At 39.7% G+C, this 23,305-nt stretch overlaps 1 protein-coding gene across 1 annotated transcript in view; it reads left to right on the forward strand.

Annotated features, from left to right (window-relative positions):
• Positions 1-23,305, forward strand: part of LOC136863149 (sodium channel protein Nach) — a 139,294-nt gene that overhangs the window by 105,815 nt on the left and 10,174 nt on the right. The window contains exons 8-10 of the mRNA XM_067139493.2: positions 13,236-13,292; positions 13,499-13,613; positions 18,424-18,515. Of these exons, the coding sequence (XP_066995594.2) occupies positions 13,236-13,292; positions 13,499-13,613; positions 18,424-18,515 (264 nt within the window). The remainder of the gene's footprint in view (positions 1-13,235; positions 13,293-13,498; positions 13,614-18,423; positions 18,516-23,305) is intronic.

Below are 23,305 nucleotides of genomic sequence, written 5' to 3' on the forward strand. Positions count from 1 at the left end.
AGAATTAGAGTAGGTGAAGCTTTATCTGACCCTGTAATAATTAAGAGGGGAATTCCTCAAGGCAGTATTATCGGACCTTTATGTTTTCTTATATATATCAATGATATGAGTAAAGGAGTGGAATCGGAGGTAAGGCTTTTTGCGGATGATGTTATTCTGTATAGAGTAATAAATAATTTACAAGATTCTGAGCAACTGCAACGTGACCTCGATAATGTTGTGAGATGGACAGCAGGCAATGGTATGTTGATAAACGGGGTTAAAAAGTCAGGTTGTGAGTTTCACAACTAGAAAACGTCCTCTCAGTTTTAATTACTGTGTTGAAGGGGTGAAAGTTCCTGTTGGGGATCATTGTAGGTATCTAGGTGTTAATATAAGGAAAGACCTTAATTGGGGTAATCACATAAATGGGATTGTAAATAAAGGATAAAGATCTCTGCACATGGTTATGAGGGTGTTTAGGGGTTGTAGTAAGGATGTAAAGGAGAGGGCATATATGTCTCTGGTAAGACCCCAACTAGAGTATGGTTCCAGTGTATGGGACCCTCACCAGGATTACTTGATTCAAGAATTGGAAAAATCCAAAGAAAAGCAGCTCGATTTGTTCTGGATGATTTCCGACAAAAGAGTAGCGTTATAAAAATGTGGCAAAGTTTGGGTTGGGAAGAACTGAGAGAAAGAAGAAGAGCTGCTCGACTAAGTGGTATGTTCCGAGCTGTCAGCGGAGAGATGGCGTGGAATGACATTAGTAGACGAATAAGTTTGAGTGGGGTTTAAAACGTAGGAAAGATCACAATATGAAGATAAAGTTGGAATTCAAGAGGACAAACTGGGGCAAATATTCATTTATAGGAAGGGGGGTTAGGGATTGGAATAACTTACCAAGGGAGACGTTCAATAAATTTCCAATTTCTTTGAAATCATTTAGGAAAGGCTAGTAAAACAACAGGTAGGGAATATGACACCTGGGTGACTGCCCTAAATGCAGATCAGTATTGATTGATTGGAAAACAATTCTTGCTTCCCACTGTTGAAGAGCGATTGCATCTTTCAACACGATCGAGCGCCTGTTCATAATGCACGGCCTGTGGCGGAGTGGTTACACGACAGTAACATCCCTGTCATGGACTGGCCTGCGCAGAGTCCCGACCTGAATCGTATAGAATATCTTTGGGATGTTTTGGAACGTCGACTTCATGCCAGGCCTCAACGAGCGACATCGCTACCTCTCCTCAGTGGAGTGCTCAGTGAAGAATGGGCTGCCATTCCCCAAGTATCCTTCCAGCACCTGATTAAACGTATGCCCGCGAGAGTGGAAGCTGTCATCAAGGCTAAGGATGGGCCAATACCATATTGAATTCCAGCATTACCGATGGAAGGCACCACGAACTTGTACGTCATGTTCAGCCAGGTGTCCGGATAGATTTGATCACATAGTGTTTATAAAACTACTGGACATAAAGACATGAAATTTTGAGAATACATATTTATGTTACAATGTAGGTGCTGACTAAGGGAGGATTTTTGGATATTCCGCCGCTAAGGGGGTGAAAAGGTGGGCGAATTTTTAAAATGTTTGTGCCTATATCTCAAAAACTTCACAGTTTAAAGACTTGATAATTGGTAGTTTTAATCTCTTATAAAAATAAAGTAACACGTATTTTTTTGTTTTCGGAAAACACACTTAAGGGGGTAAAATGACTGAAAAAGGGGGTTGAAATATTTTATTAGGATACTCGTATCTCCAAAACTATAGATATTACAGACGTCAAAATGGTATTTGGAATCTCCTTTAAAAATAAAGAAACACATATATTATTCGGTAAATTCATTTAAGGAGGGTTGTAGAAATTAATGGAAAATGTGTTGAATTATTTTTATGAGGATACTTATATCTCAAAAACTGAAGACGTTTCAGACATGGACATTTGTCTTTGGAATCTACTTTAGAACTAAAGAGACACGTATCTTTTTGTTTTCGGAAAATTCACTTAACGGGGTGGGGTGGGTGAAAAGAAGTGAAAAAAGTGTTGAAATCTTTTTATGAGGATACTTATATATCAAATACTGAAGATGCTACAGAGGTAAAAATTGGTATTTGGAATCTCCTGTAAAAGTAAAGGAACGTGCATTATTTGTTTCCTGAAAATCTACTTAAGGGAAAGTGTTAAAGGGGGTGAATTTTTAAAATAAACATATCTACAATATATCTCAAAACTTAACACATTACAGACGTGAAGATTGATATTTTTAATCCCTTTTAAAAATAAAAGGACATGTATATTTGTTTTGGAACAAATACTTAAGGAGTGGGGGTTGTAAGAAAGACTGAAAAAGGGGTTGAATTCTTTTTATGACGATAAAAAACTGAAGATGTTACAGACATGAAATTTGTATTTGGAATCTCCTTTAAAATTAAAGAAACAAGTATTCTTTTGTTTTCGGGAAGTCCTATTAGGGGGTGGGGGAGATAAATGAAATGAAAAATTAGTTGAATTCTTTCTTTGAGGATACTTATATCTGCAAAACGAAGGATGTTACGGTCGAGAAATTTGGTATTTGGAATATGGTTTAAAAATAAAGGCACACGTTTTTTGTGGTGTGGGAGGGGGTGGGGTTTGGAATCAACTTAAGGGGGTGTAAAAAGAGTTGAATTCCTTTTATGAGGATGCAAATAAGAAGTGGACAATACACCTCTAAGGGGGGTTTTGACTGCGGGGTGGTAAGTGATGACAAAGTATGCATTTAAATGAAACCGTTTGAATTATGAAGTTAAAATTTCAAATGATATCCTAGGTGTTAAATAACAGAGGGTTTAAAACAAATTTAACCGCTCGGAGAGTTAAATGGGTTTAAGATCCGAAATCAAATTTATTCATTCCTTCCTCCGAAACGGTTTAACGTAGGAAGACAGCATTCCAAATAGCGGTATATATTTTAAATCCTAGGTGTGAAATGAGAAATATTTTTTACGTTCCATCCCTAAAGTGTTAAATGAGAATAGCTCCGTAAACGAAATTATTCATCCCTCCAAAACCGTTCGAAGTACAAAATTGTAATTTTACTAGAAGGGTCTTTTTTATATCCTAGGTATAAAATATCGTATGCTTCAAAACATTTCTCCCCTAAGGGTTTTAGATGGTGGTTGACTCTAAAGAACACAATACCCATTCTTCCGAAACCATTTCAGGCACGAACTTAATTTTTTATGAATGGTTTTCTTCTATATCCTGCATGTTCATAAATATTTAAAAACATTCACCCCGTAAAAATGTATTCATTCCTCCGTTACTGTTCGACGTACAAAATCAAAATTTCAATCGTTGGTTTAAAACTTTCAAATTCTTCCCTATGGGGTTCAAATGAGTATTAGATCAGAACCGTTTGTCATACGAACTGAGGGCGTATTTTACCGTTGACTCTCCAAAATGTAAAACTTTGAATAACAACTTTCAGTTTAAAACCGCAGCGGAAAGATAATCTCTCTAGTTTTATATATATATTACTACTTTCTTTCACACCATCATATGACAGTTAAAATAATTGAGCTGAGATCTCTCACAACGACCACGGAGACACATCTGACAAATTTAGAGGATCAAACAACTCCAAACTAATCCTCAAATAACCGAGCTCGATAGCTGCAGCCGCTTAAGTGCGGCCAGTACCCAGTATTCGGGAGAAGGTGTGTTCAAACCCCACTTTCGGCAACCTTGTAGATGGTTTTCTATTGTTTCCCACTTTTTTTCTAGTGGCTTTATGTCGCACCGACACAGACAGGTCTTATGGCGACGATGGGATAGGATAGGCTTAGGAGTTGGAAGGAAGCGGCCGTGGCCTTAATTAAGCTACAGCCCCAGCATTTGCCTGGTGTGAAAATGGGAAATCACGGAAAATCATCTTCAAGGCTGCCGACAGTGAGATTCGAGCCAACTATCTCCCGGATGCAAGCTCACAGCCACGCGCCCCTTACCGCATGGTCAACTCGCTCGGTGGTTTCCCATTTTCACACTGTACCTTAATTAATGCCACGGGAACTTCCTTCCCACTCCTAGCACTTTCCTGTCCCATCGTCACCATGAGACCTATTTGTGTCGGTGCGACGTAAAGCAACGTATAAAAAAATTCCCCAAATATGCCATACCATTCACGCATTTCTTACCTCGTAACACTATGAAAATCTATTTCATGTTCTCTCTTCTGAAATCACCAAATCCATCACGTGGTACACTTCACCTAATAGAAATAATCTTATTTTCCCTACTTGTTTCGCATATTCCAGTCTACACTCCGCTGTGTCCAACTTTATTCGTAGTAATGGAAGAACATATTATAATTTCCTAGTCCCCCTTTCGTGACCTGGATCTGAGGGCTGGTTCGAGGTCCACTCAGCCTGTGTAATTACAATTGAGGAGCTAACTGACGGTGAATTAGCGGCCCTGGTCTAGAAAGCTAAGAATAACAGCCCAGAGGATTCGACGTGCTGACCACACGACACCTGGTAATCTGCAGGCCTTCGGGCTGAGCAGCGGTCGCTTGGGAGGCTAAGGCCCTTCAGGGCTGTAGTGCCATTGGGGTGGAGTTAATTCTCTTTTCGTAATTCCTTGTAACCAAGGCCACGTGTTCTTTTACTACCAGTGAAAGCGAAATGCGACTTACGATTGCACCTAAAAGTATGTGCAGGTTATTTCCTGATTAGGCCTGCGTCTGACGTACGATGGACGTCATTTCACATAATTCCTCGAAAACACTGTTTTTGCAATAAATACTTACTTCTGGGGCAAGGAGGAAAAATATATTTTGAAATATTATTTTGAAAAATATTAGTTCTACTTTAAAACCCAACGGAAAAACTCTAATTTATTTGGCAAGGTAGCCTACCTCTGTGATAGTCTGCATAACTATTGTAATTGGGGGATTCTCTATACCTTCCGCAGCCGCGTGCTTCACATATACAGGCTGTAACTGCAATGCATGAAGTACGTCAAACTGATGTGGAAGATGGTATTCTAAGCAAACATCTTCAAAAATTTTACTCCTGTCTTAATTATTGTTTGAGAAATGAGATCGCAATACTTCAGTCAATGGTTTTGAGAAGTCAATAGGCTGGATACTCGTCGTCAACACAGCTGATTTCCTCACGTCACACTCTTCTCCAAGGCTGAGCGATGTAGATCAGTGTTGTTAGCATTCACCCAATCGTAGCGAAGTAAACTCACAATCAGGGTTGGCTCTAGTGGAAGATCGGAAGGTTAGACTTAACAACACTGTTGCTATTGCATTCGTCAGCCATAATTCGTTGCGAGAGCTGTACATCTGTTTGCAACGAAAGGGACAAGTAATAATACTACGGAATGAATAATGGGCAAACATACCAGGTGGCCCGCGAGCGCCGTACTTTCCACTTATAAATGTGCTGCATGCTTTAAAAGAATTTTATTGGCTTTATGTCTAACTACACCACTTTTCACGAGAGTTTAATCCTGATGTAAACAAATAGGCGGAGCACGTTGCCTTTGCACGTGGACATAGACGTAGTTGATTGAGGAAGCAACCGTCGCACTCATTTGACTGTATGCGAGCTCGAAGAAAAGTAGTACTTCGCATTAATTTTATTTTATTTTATTTTAGTTTATTACATTTAGGGAGTTTGAAAGAGTACGTAATCAAATTAAAATATAGTTGTCAGATATACCGGTATATATATGCATTTTTTATAAAATAGTGAATAAATAACGAGAAATGAAGGGACAAGGCATGGTGTAATACAGGAAGTCTTCTCGTAGTGAGGGTAAGTCCCAAGCTGAAAGGTGTTGCATCTTGCATCAGCATTCAGTGAGTCAGTATTCATAGTGAGAGAAATGGAGTAAGAGGTAGGACCATCGCGTGTGGTGAAGCACAAAAGAGGAAAACCGCTCAGAATTGACCACAGGCAGTGCATTGTGAATGTGTTCAATAAACTAAGTGAACAGAATCCAGTTTTAGTCGTTGATTGAGAAGTTCAGATCTTCGCACTGTTGTCGTATGCGATATGCAGCCCTGTACGTCCGAACACGAGATGTTGACGGGGTGGAGGTCGGTACTACACGCTCAGCGAATCACAACTCTTTCTTTGGCGGAGGCGTGTTTACATCAGGATTAAACTCTTGTGAAAAGACATATAACTATTTTTACTGTTTTTGGAGACACCGAGGTGCCGGAATTTATTCCCGCAGGAGTTCTTTTACGTGCCAGTAAATCTTCCGACTGGAGGCTGACGTATTTGAGCACCTTCAAACACCACCAGACTGAGTCAGGATCCAACCTGCCAAGTTGGGTTCAGAAGGCCAGCGACTCAGCCACTCAGCCCGGCTCTGCATGATCTGATGATGAATGATTTTTCACAGGAGCACTATTGAAAGAAGGCAGATTACGTCAGAATATGAATATGAAGAGATAACATCCGGATGATCGCTCGCAGCATGTTCCCAGCGCTACCTGTTTAACGCAACCCCTTGCATTAGTGAACCTTCTTTTCAGCCGCATAGTACTAGTCTGATGTATGGTACAGTAGCACTATATTTGCTGTCTACATATCGGCAATGGCTAGTATATTAAGCAACGACAAATACACAGACATCATTGTAACCTATGGAGAAACTGGTTGGAAGGCAGCCGAAGCTCGCAGACGGTATGCACAGGAGTTTCCAAACAGACGTCTGCCTTCTATACACGTATTTCACCGAATAGAGTTCCAATTAAGAGCTAATGGATCGTTCAAGGCACATACCAGACCCGTCTGTGAAAATGCTGACGTTGTACAGAATGTACTGCAATACTTTGAACACAATACTTCACGTGGTAAGTTGAACCTAACCTAGTTGTGATGATAAAATAGTAATATACAAACCATCGTTGTTACAACGTACACATGTTTAATGTTACTTACGGCAAAGACGAGCTGCGGATGAGCTAGGAGTATCCCGAACGACAATACAAAGGACCCTGAAGGAGACAAAATGGCACCCATTTAAGGCGCACGTACATCAGCAACTCCATTAGGCGATTTTGATCGCAGGTTGACGTATTGCCGAAGAATTACAGGAAGAACCATATTTTATCCGGAATATCCTGTGGAACGATGAATATTAGTTTTCGAATGATTCCATCGTCAACACTCACAAACTCCATTATTGGGCTCCAGCAAACCCCCACTAGGTTCGAGGACAGCATATGCAACTTCACTGGGGGGGTTAATGTGTGATGCGGTGTTCTGGGAAACTAAATCAATGGGCCTGCTTTAATAGCCCCTGGGCCCACCGGTAGGCGTTATCTGGAATGAGACCGACGTGTCTATAGAAAACTTTCTAGAAGATATTCCACCGCAGCTAGTACTGTTATATTGGTTCCAGCATAATGGTGCACCACCTCACTACATTCCAGCCGTTGGGGAATATCTTGATGCACGATATCCTAAACGGTGGGTAAGTCATGGTGGACTCTGGCATTGGCCACCACGATTATCTGATCTCACCCCTCTGGACTTTTTTCCATGGGTGTATATAAAATCTAAATTGTACATAACTGAGCCAAAAAATGCTGAACAATTACAACAACGAATTCGTGTGGCCTGTGCTGCAATGACACCTGAAATGTTGAGATGTGTCCATGCAGCTCGTGTTTAGCACTGCCCGCACCATCAGTGACAAGTTTTTGAGCATACCCATTACGAGTAGCTGTAGAAGAAAACGTTCTGGGAGATCCAAATGTGACATTTTAATTTTCCGAGCTTCGGAGTCATAATAATATGTATTAGTTTTCGTTTCATACAAACGACTCTTTCAAAGATTAGAATGTCTACACGTGTGCAAACGCATAAGTTATTTAATCTTATTTTCTGCATCTTTGCCCTATTTATAAATGCACCCTGTTGTAGAAGGTGTGCATTGAAACGAATGCTATTTGTTTCACAACATCCGAAATACAGCACGTTGTAGCGTTCCTTCTAAAACAAGTGATCAGACATCCCATGCATCACTATTACATGCGGGACATTTGTAAGTAGAAAGTACGGCGCTCGCGGGCCGCCCGGTATATACACGTTTAGCTAAAATAAACAGAAAATCGTTCTTTCTGTTTCAATGTATACATATGTCACGTTGTTACAATCGACAATCTATGAAAAAACGCGCAACTGGCCGTGAATAAATTATGTGATAAGAGCCAAGCAGCCGATTGCAGGAGAAAGGAGCACGGAAAGAATATTTGGCCAACATAAACGCCTTCAGAAAAATAAAGAAAATATCGTAGTTTTTTCATATTTCACTATTCTCAAGTAATAATGATAAGTGGTTAAATAAGTAGTGTTGCGGTTTGGGGCGCGCAGCTGTGAGCTCGCATCCGGGAGATAGTGGGTTCGAATCCCACTGTCGGCAGCCCTGAAGATAGTTTTCCGTGGTTTACCATTTTCACACCAGGCAAATGCTGGGGTTGTACCTTAATTAAGGCCACGGCCGCTTCCTTCCCATTCCTAAGCCTTTCCTGTCCCATCGTCGCCATGAGATATATCTGCGTCAGTGCGACGTAAAGCAAATAGCAAAAAAAAAGTAGTGGTGTAGGGGAAGCGTGCCTGCCTCTTATTTGGAGGCCGCGGATTCGATTCCCAGTCAGGTCAGGGATTACAACTGAGGAGCTATCTGACGATAAGATGGCAGCCCCGGTCTATAAAGCCAAGAATTACGGCCCAGAGGATTCGTCATGTCGACCACACGACAACTCGTAATCTGCAAGCCTTTGGGCTGAGCAGCGGTCACTTAGTAGGCCATGGTCCTTTGGGGCTTTTGCGGCATGGGTTTTGGTTTGGTTTTGGTTAAATAAATAATATATTGGTACACGTAATCACATTTACACACCCGTCTGTAAAGTGAGGAAAGAACAGTGACATTACAGAATAAGTATTCTGCAGGCACACATACACACACACACACATTTAAGATACCATAATGTGTAACCTATGTTGTTTCTGTTTCATGTACTGCTACTGTTGAGTAATAAAAATAGGCAGTGTATAAGTATATTAATAATATGATATGAGTAGGTCCAATCGTAGAGAGTTACAGTGTAGGCATATGAACCATCAAAGTCATCATTATCACATATCGGCTGCATGTAGAATATTTACTACCAGTATAACAATTCTCTGTTGTTACTGGTATCCTTCCATAGACATCAGGAATTGTTTGTTATTTTGCTGAACTGTGTGCAACGTTCTCTTCCCATGCACAAGTTTGCTGACATCAACAGCATCATCCATTGCCTCTGAATAATTATTTAGCAAACAATTTTCAATAATTGAAAATGTTTTTTTATAATATAACCTACTAATTTCTACTCCACACAGGCACACATCATTTAGGAAACCTGTATCACCAAACAACATTGTTTTAGAGACAACAACTAATTCCTCTTTTGATGTTCACATTTTAAAACATGTCTTCGTTAACATTACTGGATATCAATGCACTTAGGACACAGTCAGAAATGTCATCAATAAAGTACACCGAGATAATTTTACATCACTTACAATTTATGCTGACCTGTACGGGCAATATAAACGCTACTGTAGATTTGTTTAACCGTGATAAGTATAAAAACGCAGAATAGAAAATTAATAATGCTGTGAAATAAACGAGAGCACTTGCAGACTAAAATTCACTTCGTGTTCCCGCCCGATACAGTGGCAAGCGTATGACTGATGAACATGTCGGACCTGTTACTAGAGTCGACCGTGGCACAACCCGACCCTATGAACAACACATTCGCACCATCATGGAAAGTGGCTGCATGACTGATGAGGGTAGATCTGGTGAGGATTCGGCCATCTTACGACTGATGACTCAACATAAATAAATTATTGGTCTATAACACAGAAGTTACAAAATTTAATTACTGAAAATGTGGCAAATGAATTAAAGGAAGCGTTATGGTCAAACTTTTTTGCGGAGACAACAAAATAACTGTAATAATAATAGTAATAATAATAATGATGATTCTACGACACACTAACTATCTACTTTTGTGCTTTCCGTGCATGTCGAGGTATCGGAAATTTTTATGCAGGGTTTATGTTACGTGCTATAAGAAACCCATCGATATAAGGCTGGTGTATTTGATACCTTCATTTACATGACTGAGCAGAGATCGAACACTCTAGAAGGATAGCATCTACCGCTGAGCTACACAGCCCTTATGCATTATTATTATTATTATTATTATTATTATTATTATTATTATTATTATTAGTATTATTATTATTATTATCGCTAGTATTGTACCCGTTCTTCGCACGGGAACTTACAGTGGATTACAAGTTTCCGAAAATGAACACGGAAGAGAGTTTGTCATCAAGAAATGCAAAAATATTGCATGGATGTGTGCCAACTGTAAATCGTATACTTGCATGTAGTGCTTTTTTCTAAAACATAAGGCACATAAGGTTTAAAACAGAGAAATTTGAATAGTGAACTCTACAAATCCTACGAAAAAAATACATGGCAAAATGAAAACTAGAATTCGTTTGTTAACATAGGACGCATCTTTACGAAGCAACAATACACACACAGTAAAAATACAAGGAGTTGGCAAACATCCTTGAACAAAATTCTTAACATTTTAATTGATTAGTTCCAAAGTGATTGATTTTTAAATTATTCTAAATTTTTCATAAAACGATGTATTGTGTGAAATTTCTGAACAGTGTTCTTCATAAATATAATGCACAATTTGGTTTGAAGACCACTTTCCTCGTGAAAATGTTTTGTTTTATATGCCATGTGAGTTGTATATAACTCACGATATTTTCCATTTACTAAGATCCCTTCTTACCTGTTTTTCCTCGGGCCAAGCACAAGGTTTTGAAGGGTCACACTGCCTATAAACACCTAGTAACAGTATGCTACTCTGAGTTATTGTTGCACCATGCGGTTCCAAACACATAGCTGAGCGTGAGTTGTATTTATTGGGTCGATGCACAAGTTCGTGCGGTTCTTATATTTTATATTTTTATTTCACTGTCACTGTTACGCATTGCAACTCACAATCACAATCACTCAGTGATGTATTCACCTCCACTCTCTATGACCTTCTGCCAACGTTCAGGTAGCAGTTGAATGCCTCTCCTGTAGAACTGTTTTGGATTTGACTCGAAGAAATCTGTTAGCCATTGCTCAATAGGAGCCTCGTCAGGCAACACTTGTCCCCTAATGTGGTTAGAAAGAGAGCGGAAAAGATGGAAATCTGAGGGAGCAAGGTCAGGGAAATACGGAGGATTAGGAAGACGTTCCCAGCCAAGTTCAGCAATCACACCTTTGGTCAATTGCGCTGTATGCGGACGAGTATTAACATGGAGCAATAAGACTGGTTGTTGTCTTTGCATTTTGTTGTCAATAGCGACCGCAAGCCGTCTTAGCTGGTCACTATATACAGCAGAGGTAATCGTTACGTTTTCCGGAAGAAAGTCACGGTGAAGAATGCCATCTTTGTTCCGCCAAACACACAACATGTTTGTCTGTGGATGGGCACTATCCCTTGCAAGGGGAAATGCTTTTTTGATGGGCTGAGCCACTCTTTCCTCTTCTTCATGTGTTCTTCATGTGTACAGGCACCATTTCTCGTCGCCGGTGACATTGTTCGAAAGGAATGCTTCGTGCCTTACGACTGATGACTCAAAATAAATAAATTATTGGTCTATAACACACCGGTGCCGGGCAAGCAATGACCAACAGATGTTTACTCGTTGATTTTTGTTACTGTCACTTAGCACATGTGATACCCATATACCCAATTTCTGTACCTTACCCATCGAATGCAAATGGCGTGCAATAGTCGACTGATCACATTAAAAAACTTGCGCCGTTTCCCGCGTTGTTTGACGAGGATTCTCATGAAGCAACTCATTCAAGCGATTTTTGTCAAAATCTGAAGGTCTTCCAGAACTTGGATCATCAGGCAAGCAAAACCGTCCTGCTCGAAAGCGGTAATACCATTTTTGTGCTCTTCTCTCAGAAAAAGCTTCATTACCGTACACTTCACAAATTGTTCTCGCAGCTCCTGCTGCACTGGGTCCTCGGTTAAACTCAAAGAGTACAGCAAAATGTGTCGGAAATGCTCACTTTTCTCAACTTGACATTCCATATCCGCTTGTCTCAAATATGCACAAATAATACGTTCACAACCAAGAAAACCTGTGTTTCACAACACACAAACTCTAAAATCAGTTAAAACAATGGAATAACGATAAGCAATCCCTTCACGCCGCATTGTTGCCAACCCAAAAGAATACCGCTTGAACTTTGCATCGACCTATTACTTCACGTGTCTCAGTAGCAAAAATTATGACTCACATGGCAGTTAACGTGTTAACTATAAACAAAATCTATTTCCTCATTTTCACTATACATCTTTTAAATTACAAAAAGACCTTCCCTACTTATGATAAATACAACCTATCCCATATTATTGCTGTCTCAGTTGGTGTAGAAGAGTTTATTATGACTCTGCGTCATCTGTTTCACTGTACAAGTACACCCAGAAGCAGAAATAGTCCAAATAATTCTGAACCGCAAAACTTCACACTTTTGACCTTTAAAAGGCCGTTACTTTGATAATCTGTAAATAAGGCTGTTTTCAGACCAACTTTGCTTTACGGGAGCGAAAGCTGGGTGGACTCAGAATATCTTACTCATAAGTTAGAAGTAACAGACTTGGAAGTAGTGAGAATGATTGCTGGTAGAAACAGGTGGGAATAGTGGCGGAGGGGTACTTGGAATGAGGAGGTAAAGGCTAAGTTAGGAATGAACTCGATGGATGAAGCTGTACGCATAAAGCGGCTTCGGTGGTGGGGTCATGTAAGGCGAATGGAGGAGGATAGGTTACCTACGAGTATGGAGGGTAAGAGAAATAGAGAGAGGCCAATACGACGCTGATTGGACTCAGTTTCTAACGATTTAAAGATAAGAGGTATAGAACTAAATGAGGCCAAAACATTAGTTGCAAATAGAGGATTGTGACGATGATTAGTAAATTCACAGAGGCTTGTAGACTGAACGTAGAAAAGCATAACGGTCTACAATGACGATGTATGTATGTATGTATGTATGTATGTATGTATGTATGTATGTATGTATGTATGTATGTATGTATGTATGTATGCATGTAGGTGAAACAATGGAACGTAACTGGTTATGCTCACGTTTCAGATAAGAGTACTCCAGTATGTGATGCTGCGGGAATGCTGTGTCTAAGTAAACACGAAGGTAATGTATTGACCCTACAATGACATAAAGTGCACATTGTAACTATACAAAATATTATGATACAAATACAGGTATGGCCAATTGTATAAGTAAATCTAGGCCACATAAATTCGAGGAATAACACTTTGAACTTACACACAATTTACCAGTAGCTTTATTGCTGGTGAAGGATGGACTCAATTTCGCTCTGCTTTAAATCTTTACAGAGTCACTAGTGAAATTCCTAGATCCAAGAAACAAAACAAGAAAACTCAACTGTGACTGCTATCCTCCATGCGATGATGTAAACTACATGCTTGATGAAGAGAGCCAAATGCATTGGTAAGGACTCAGTTTCTAACGATTTAAAGATAAGAGGTATAGAACTAAATGAGGCCACAACATTAGTTGCAAATAGAGGATTGTGACGATGATTAGTAAATTCGCAGAAGCTTGCAGACTTGAGTAGGGATGTATAGATTAGAAACATGTCAAATTATAATTATAATCGTTATACCCAGCAATATCTATAACATTGAGATAATGGAAACCGACAAGGTACTATTTCTTTAACATCAAAGTAAATCGTTTCTGCTCCTGTTGTTGTTTCGTGTCATGGGAGTGCCACAGTTATCTGCCAGGAATTAGAGGGAACAGGATGCACTTAGCCTCAGATGAGATAAAACAGTTGATTGCAGTCATATTCTTGACCATCGTAGGGATGGTCTTTCGTGTGTCCCACTCCGCCAATTCAATTCCAGGCAAATGCTGAGTTGGTGCATATATACAGCTCCAGACTGTCTTCTTCCCAGTCCTAATCTACTCGCCAGTACAGATAACACACCGGCACTGGTGTTGACACTCACGCTTGAGTACACAAGAGCCTTGGCAAGACCCGAGAATCAAACTGGGTCAGTCGGGGAAGGAGTTACAAAACTAACCCTTTGACCACCGCAGCGTCGAAATAATGTTTTATATGGCATGTGATTTTCCAACTTTTAAATATTATTTATACGCTCAGTATTAGAGTAAAGCAGGGTAAAATGCTAAGCCTCTCAGTAAAAAAAATATTTAATCAAACTCCATTATCTAAGGGCAGCCTTTATGAGCAAAATGTTCTATAGTAACATCCTGTTGGTATTTCGACCTCCACAGCTCCAAGTCCGCCATCAAACACAAGCAGAGCAGAGTGAGAGAATAAATACCAATGTTGCAAAGCCTTCGGACATAATTGCACTCAATTTTCACCCTCGAAGGTCCGGGTTCGATTCCCGGCTCTGCCACGAAATTTGAATAGTAGCACGAGGACCTGGAGTATTTCTAATGTGAATCCAATGAATATTCCGAATTATTATTTAGCGTAAGGAATTGTTTTAACTCCAAAGGCAAATCAAAACGTAAAATATATAATGTAAATACATGTTGAAAACTGTAACTTTTTTGGTGTTTAGTTTCTAATTTAAGATATTTAAAATACGAAATATCCACTAATGTAGTGTAGTGCTCAGTGTGATCAGTTGTCACCCTCGAAGTCCCGGGGTCGATTCCCGGCTCTGCCACGAAATTTGAAAATTTGCACGCGGACTGGAACAGGAACCACTCAGCCTCAAAGAGATCAACTGAGTAGAGGGGTTTGATTCCCACTTCAGCCATCCTTGAAGTAGTTTTCCTCGGTTTCCCCCTTCTTCTCCAGGCAAATGCCGGGATGGTACCTGCCTTCTGAAGACCACGGCCGCTTTCTTTCCTCTTCCATTCCTATCCCTTCCAATCTTTCCATCTCCCACAAGGACTCCGTTCAGCATAGCACCTCTTGGGCGAGGTGTATCCACGATAAAATGTCTCACGCTCCACAACACTGCCCTTGAGGCAGTAGAGATGGAATCCCTCGCTCAGTCCGGGGAAAAACCAACCCTGGAGGGTAGATGGATTAAATAAATTTAAAAAATAGCCAATTATTTTATGGGACGTCTGCTTTTTGGCACTACAGTTCACGATCCTGTGTACAGGGACATTGTGCAACAATTCGTTGCTTGATTCGAAGAGGATGAGCGCTATTGCTCGTTCCAGCAAAATGGCGCCACATGTCATACTGCTAACGTGACCTTGGCGATGTTACAAGATTTTTTCGGTAATCGAGTCATCTGAAGAAATTTGTGGCCTCCTCGTTCACCATGTTTAACATCTCCAGGCATTTTTTGAGGGTATTTAAAATAATATATATAGAAAATCCGCATTCCTTACATGAACTCAAAGAAACAACTTCTAAATATATTGGAGAAATAACACCAGTAAATTTGAAAAGAAAGTGTCGTAAAACGAGTGTAAACGTGTACATTTTTGCCTACAAGAAAATGGTGGTCACTGTCAACACCTCTTCGCAATGTGGGCGAAAGGAGTTAGTCTTATGTTTGAACATTTATTACTCTCAACACTTCCGGAATATTTCCACCGGAGTTTAAAAAGGATTTCTCTTCACATGAAGGTATATATAACTATTGTGTGTGATCACTAGATCAGTTTGTGTAGTAAAACTTCAGAAAAAAGTTCATAAATATTTGAGTCCAGTGACTTTATTAATACTCTGTATTTATAAAATGTATATGTACATAGTTATGGTAGAATTATTTTATTCATGATTGTAACGGGGTTACCCGTGGAGCAGAAAGAGGTTAAAGAAAGTGCCGGGGTGAATGGGTCTATCTGCAATATCAAAATCAATTTAACTTGAACTGAAGGTTATATTTTTTCAAAAAAGAACAACCAGTCAACAAATAACAGAATATCAGGTACAAGACTAGGAAAGTCCAAGTTTAGTGAGTTTTACAAATTCTGGGCTTCAAGCCCCTCGTTTAACAATTTTACCAAAGGAGGAGGTACTATTTAGTGAGGGGCAGAAATGGCCCGACTAAGAGCACTTGCTCCCTAAATCACAATATCTAGCCTTCCAGAGGCACTCTTTACAATTACAAAACTTGAAAAAGAGCTAACAGGCTCTCGGTTCCTTACTGCCTACTCAAGGCAACATTACATCAATCTCTGGTCTCTCAAACCACCATTTACAAATGGAACTTATTTTTACAGGGGTATTTAATACCCAACCTACAGAGCCTTCATGGAAAACGAACAGGTTAGATAACTGGCCCAATCACAAGGTGAATGGAGGCACACTGCGCTCCAAGATAATGAACACTTAAAAACCTAAAGGGCTCTAGGCCGATGAAACAGGGGCTATTCCCAAACTACTGAGGTGACTGGCATAGAAATTACTTTAACGCATTACAGAAGGAAAACAGTTACAAAACGTAGTCATCTCAAACCAAGGTGAAGGGGAGCTCGACAGGTTACATCACTCTCTATCCCCGATTTACAGTTAAAGATGTTATGCAGCCAAAAAGAAAAGTTACATTTTAGAAACGTAGGTTACATGGTTAAAGATTCGGTCCTTCCCCTTGGAATAATCTGCGGAGGTAGCTACAACAAGAAAGATGTAGTTTATGTGGTAATTACCTTATAAATATTCAGCTGCCGACGAAAGAGGCCGCCCGCCTCCTGCTTAAGCACACACACTCAGATAGACGACGATCAATTGGCCAAGAAACGTGAAAAGCCGCAGTTTATAAACCCTCAGGGAAGGTTCGAGATCATTCAAGACTAAACTAGCCATACCCTCTCAATTTAAATGGTTGAGTTCAAAAGTAACACTCAAAATCGACCAAGAAGCCTGTGATAGGTTGAAAATTAATTACAGAAATTAGTGATTGGCTAGATTCAAAACTGGCGGAAAAAGGAAATATATCCAACCCAAAAATAAATGAACATCAATCAGTTACAAAACCTAGAAATACAAAACTTCTTTAAATTATAAGTTCTTTCACTTTGCACCAGAGGGCATGATCATAAATTTTTTAGTGGTGTCATCTGTAGAAAAATATCCAAACTTCTTGATGAATGGCAAACAAAACAAGGAGAAATTCACTCTGATTATGAAACTGCACAATAACAAAATTACATAATATTTCGGTGGTGACATCTTCTGATTAAAGTTCTAAGTTCCTGTTGTAGTTTCCACCTTAGTTCGATAGAGGAGTTCATTAAGGCGCTTATTTTGAATGAACGGAGTAGAGGTGTACCTCCCGGTACAATGACAATAGAATATAACTTAACCATCAAAATTCCTTCTTTAAGCATGCATTCATTGACATTTTAAAGATAACCATTCTTGCAGGTACACTGTATTTGAATGAATTATACGCACGGTGTTCTGCAATCCTCACCTCCTCAAGCAGTTCATGTTGGCTCACACGCATCCAGCGCTAAATGCTATAGAAGAACGCCATGATATCATAAAAGGAAATAGAGATCATCCAAATTTAACACATGTAGGAACATTTTAGTTCAGAGTGTATACATTGTAGAGTGACTTAAATTCAAAAATGTCAAATGTTCAGTAATTTATAACACACACTACCCTCGATTATGCTAGCCCCATGGTGTAGGGACAGCTTTCCTTACTCTTATTTGAACCTCCGTGTTCGTTTCCAGCCTAGCCATGGTGTTTTACCCTTGTACTGAAGGATGGAACGGAGTTCAATCAGTCTCATGAGGCCAACTGAGGTTCTGCCCGATCCTAGAAGCAATAAAGTCAAGCAATATGCTTGAGGAAGGTGTCAACAGCCTAGTAGAACAAGAGAATAAGCAGTATGTGCCGCAGAGATCCCTAATTATATAGCGTTACCTATTTTGAAGTATACTGCATGTATGTTTCAAGTAGTTCTGGACGAGTACAACTGGTTAGGCACGGGTCTCTCTGACCATAAAGTGTTCATGACCCGTCGTTAACCAACAGTTAGGAGAGGAACACCAGATGAATTCCTTTCAGGATGGCTGGGAGTAGGTCTCAAACCTTTAAATTCCTTGTGGCAGATTTGGAATTAATGCCACATGAACGAGACAGTGCAGACAATATGTAAAACTCTAGATCACGGCGGGGGCTGTAAGTTCAGAAATTATTAACAACGCCTTCTTAGTTATTTGCAGAATTTAAAATCGAACTTGTGCAGAACAAATTAACTAATCCAATGGTTTTGTTACAGGAAGAATCAGTTACATTCCAATGGAAATCATATACTGTAAGTTCTTTTCTTTCCAACAGGAGTCAGGCAACCACATTCAAGTGGGGTATGTCAAAGTACCCACACATGAGACTGAAGAGGGATATTCTGTTTGGTTTCACAGACTTACTCGGTAAGATCTTATGTCTGGCATTCTTTATACCTAGGTGAAGTTTTTGGTTACATCCTATTGTTAATGCCCACATTTTCAACAAATGGGAACTAGGTGTGTTACTGAGTTCCTAATTGAATTTTATGGGAGGAAATTCCGTAAAATTCACGTCTGAAACCCATTCTCCCCTAGAATTCTCCTATAGGCTTGCAATTAATTCGTAATGTTTCTGTGCATCTTGGAAAGGGCACCTGTATAGAATCATAATTTATATCTGTGACATGGAATTAGCTTATAACAAAAATTAGAATTATTTATAAATACGTAACTAATTTCCATGTGGTTTTTCGAAGTACAGAACTCCTGTGATACATTTTATAATGCAGAGGAAACATGTCAAAAGTCATACCTCAACATCTGACAAAATAGCACACGCGAATGTGAAAAATGCTTATATTGTCATCAAAGTCCGGCTCTATGGCAAAAGTGGTTAGCGTGCTGGCCTTTGGTCACAGAGGTCCCGGGTTCGATTCCCGGCAGGGTCGGGAATTTTAGCCATAATTGGTTAATTTCGCTGGCACGGGGCTGGGTGTATGTGTCGTCTTCATCATCATTTCATCCTCATCACGACGCGCAGGTCGCCTACAGGTGTCAAATCAAAAGACCTGCACCTGGCGAGCCGAACATGTCCTCGGACACTCCCGGCACTAAAAGATATACGCAATTTCATTTCATTTTCATTGTCTTCAAATAAAAAAGGTAAAGCCACGTTTACCATTATTTATCTGAGGACAGAAATATATTCGGATGTTAATGTTAAGGGATCCTAGTTTGAATTCACCTAGAATACCCCTGTGAGTTAAAATCGAAGGCTCCGAGTCAGAATTCGTCTTCATCTTGCCAACACTAAGCCGTTATATGATTTGTTAAAGTTAAGCAGCTAATTACACAATGTGTTCGAAATGACGAGTAGAACGAATCAGTCCATTGCGTCTGAACGTTGTTTACCCGCAGGAGGAAGTTGATGTAATAGATGCTGCGGTCACTTGTAGAAAACAAGCTGCGTATCTGAATGCTCTCTGGCGAGTTTCTTTATTTCACTCGACAGAATTTCTTCGCTTCACAGACAAGAATAAAGCTGCCAAGTTTGCATCGATGCCATGTGGATTACGTCTCATCCTCCAAATCACATGTGCATGCAGCTGCCTGGAAGGCATTTCATTCCATAGTTACGCCCACCACACAACGTCGGATCTGGGGAGAGTAAAGGCATATATTTAGGCAGGATACATATTTGCATCCAAAACTGGGTGCCATGAGAAAATAGGTTAGTGAAACGTGAGCTTACGAATATCGCCACACTGATACAGGAAGTAGAAGGTCCCTACTTAAGCTGAGGACGATATCTCGAAATCGGCTGATGCCTTCTACGAACTTCACCAAACTAAAACGTGCTACATGCAATCCCATCGTTCCTGTGACTCTCCAATGGCGCCCGAAGGAGATAGGTTCGACATCATACGTGCAACCGTTAAGCATTAGTTCACGAAGTGTGAATGTTACATCGGCACTAATTTCCCGAAAAGAATAAGCCCCCATGACTCATTATCGCCGACGAGTGATACTTCCCTTCACATATTTTGAGCGCAGGATCGAACAAAATTCATTGTGCGGGATCAAGTCCTCGTACTTTTGTCACGTTTATGAACCATGTTGGGGATAAGTGAGGTAGGTATGCTGCAAGAATCGAAGGTTAGGATCCAAACTGAGGAGGTATGAATGGCAAGAGTTACGTGCGAATATGGAAAGCATTATGGTTCCTTTAGTGCCGAAGTTCTGGGGACTCGGTTACAACAGGACTATTCTCCCATCTATGAGGGTGAATCCAAAAGTAAGTTACACTAGCTCACCGTGAGAGTACGCTGTGTGTCGTGACCGTGAACAATGCGGAGCAAGCTACAGTAGCTGCTACCATATCCGATGGGAAGGTTAGTGTGGTATCTCGTCGTGTTGTGTGTGCAGACCGGGCTAGGCTCAATGGTGTGTCAATTGGGTGGTCACTCCAAATTGGAGGTGTGAACAACGATCAGATTTCTACTAAACGGCTCAATTGCATGGATATTAATCGTGAAATCACGTTTGTATATGGTAAGCGTGCAATTTATCGCCCAGGTATTGTAAAATGGAGTAAGCAATTTGACGCCGGACGCACGGATCTCTCGGACGAATATAGCAAAAACAGGCCCGCAACGACCAGTACCGTTGCAGCTGTTGACCGTGTGGATGCGATCATTAGAGAGATGAGGAGGTGAAAACAGCTGGCTCCAGGTGGTTAAATAGCGCTGTAGGAGATTTCTACGCATCCGTAATCGAAAAGTTGGTTGACCGTTCCGAGAAATGTTTACAGTCTTTTAGGGACTGTGTGGAAAAGTGAACTTACATTGTATGTTCTCATAGCCATGTTGCCTAGGTGTAGGTGGTTTCATACATGACCATAACTTGGAAGTGTAACTTGCTTTTTGATTCGCCATCGTAGTTGGCCTAACTGATTGAAGGATTATTCAAAATACAGGAGAAAAATGAACCCACCTTACAGTGTCTACTTAAAATCAAATTCAGTATGTATGGACTGTGATAAAACCGCCATTCATCGTTAACTGGTGTGACTCACCGCTATTGACAAACGTTGCACTTCGGAAAACCATAGTGGCTGAACGGCAACAACCAATAAGTGGTGAAAGCTACCTTACGTTGACTCTCTACTGCGGTATCTGAAACAAGTTGTAAATGGGCTCCCGTTCTTTCAATTATGCTAACAAAATAAGCATGCTTCAAAGCCAAAAATTTACTTATCCTACACGTAATTAATTAGAACAACAACAACAATCCGCCAAAATAATATTTAATATTAAAATGTATTAACAAATGCTGAGGACTTGAAATGCGGATGTCTCGGTTTCACATTCACCACCTACATTTGCCGCACTCTGTCGACCGATATGTGCTTACTTCCGTAGAAAACTAATTATCAGATCAATCTCTGACGAGACTTTCAACGAAAAATGCAACGAAATCATTCAGATTAGTATGAATATTAGACGAAATGTTATTAAAGGATACACCTGAGTCACCAACATATAACCTTAATGTGGATTTCTTACAACTAACACAAAATATATATATATTGTGCCCGTTACATTTTCGGACGTGTTCCAAAATGGCGCCTAGGAAAGGTATAGACCACTCAGACCCAAGAAAGTATACAAGAAAGTCTTGACATATGGATACAATAGGAGGCCATGATTAACTTGGAGCGAATACATTTCAAAGGCGGTGCAGAACAGAGTAATGTCTCGGGAATTGTTGAAAAAAACAAGTAAAATAGGAGAGGTTATTGAAACAAACGTACTTGAAAAACTGAACTCGAGAAGACAAGAAGCAAATTGCTGTTGCTGCGTAGAAGAGAGGAAATTGTAAAAATTACGACATAAATTCTGAAGAAAAGCTGTTATAATTTAAAAGAAGACGGCAAAACAACCTGCAGAAACACTGTGGAGGATATAAATTCAGCGAGATATACGAGAATTTCTTTAAATACATATACTGATAGACCCGAGGCGCAAGATCAGCGATACTTCGGAAGTCATAATTTGGAAACCGTAAGAAAAGAAAAGGATAGGAGAGAATTACTCCATCAGAAGAAAAGTCAAAGAAGGAATAATATTTTAGAAAATAAATAATTTAAAATTGAAGATTTTCGTAAGACAAGACGTACGCGGACTTAGAAAATTGGTTAATTAGAACACAAGAGAAGACTAAGAGAATAGTTTAAAAGAAATATTACTCTAAGAAGAATTTAAAATGAACATTTACTTCTCGATATTATTTGATTTTATCGGCAGTTATTCCGAGAAGAAGATGACTTGCTAGGCATCCAGATGGACCAACCTGGAGGGAGATATTATCCGAACAGCTGAACCTACCTAAGATGAGATGAGGAGTCCAGCCGAACATCGAACCATGGCCAATGAACCAGCGATGTGACGAGCAGGAGGAGAGCAACTGACGGCTGATATGGTGAAAGACGAACTAAGTGTTTACCATAAGTAATATATTTCTTAATTTATCTAGGCATATGCATTAGAATAGAATATTCTAAGTGTGAAATATTTAAGAGTGCAAGTGAAACACTGAAGTGAAGTGCGTTACATTTAAGCTGCTAATACCATATTAAGTTAGTGTATAATTAGATTGATATCTCATGGAATATGACTATGCATGAAATAAATGGATCACCAAGGTAGTTGACAATACGAGTAGGAAGAAAAGTTATCCAACAGATGAGTGCAAAGATTGTTATATGGTGAATAATATATATGAATCTCGCGAAGCAATTCAGTCGAAGATTATGTCACAGGTTGATAGCATGTGAGGTGTTGAATATATAGTCGAGTTATTCCTTGTAAAGTAATGTTAAATGCACAAACGCAGTATTTACATGGTTAAGCATCGTAATTTTGGAAGAGAATTGATCAATGTAAAGGAGTGTTTACGTACAGAAGAATGTTATGTCTCAGTAATTGCAATTATTATGAAGGAGGTTATGAATGATGAGAATTTATATTGAGAAAGATTAAATGGAAATAATTGAAGGTTTTATAACGTAGTAAGAAGATATATGAATTGATTTGAGTATGATAATGCGCATGATGGTAATTATGAGACATGTATATGGATGGTAGATGCTAAATATGAATAATATTGGATCAGTTAAACGATGCAAGCACAAGGAAAGAAATACATCGCGGGAG

The sequence above is a fragment of the Anabrus simplex genome, chromosome 2 (assembly GCF_040414725.1).
Source record: "Anabrus simplex isolate iqAnaSimp1 chromosome 2, ASM4041472v1, whole genome shotgun sequence".
In the NCBI taxonomy this organism is placed as follows: domain Eukaryota; kingdom Metazoa; phylum Arthropoda; class Insecta; order Orthoptera; family Tettigoniidae; genus Anabrus; species Anabrus simplex.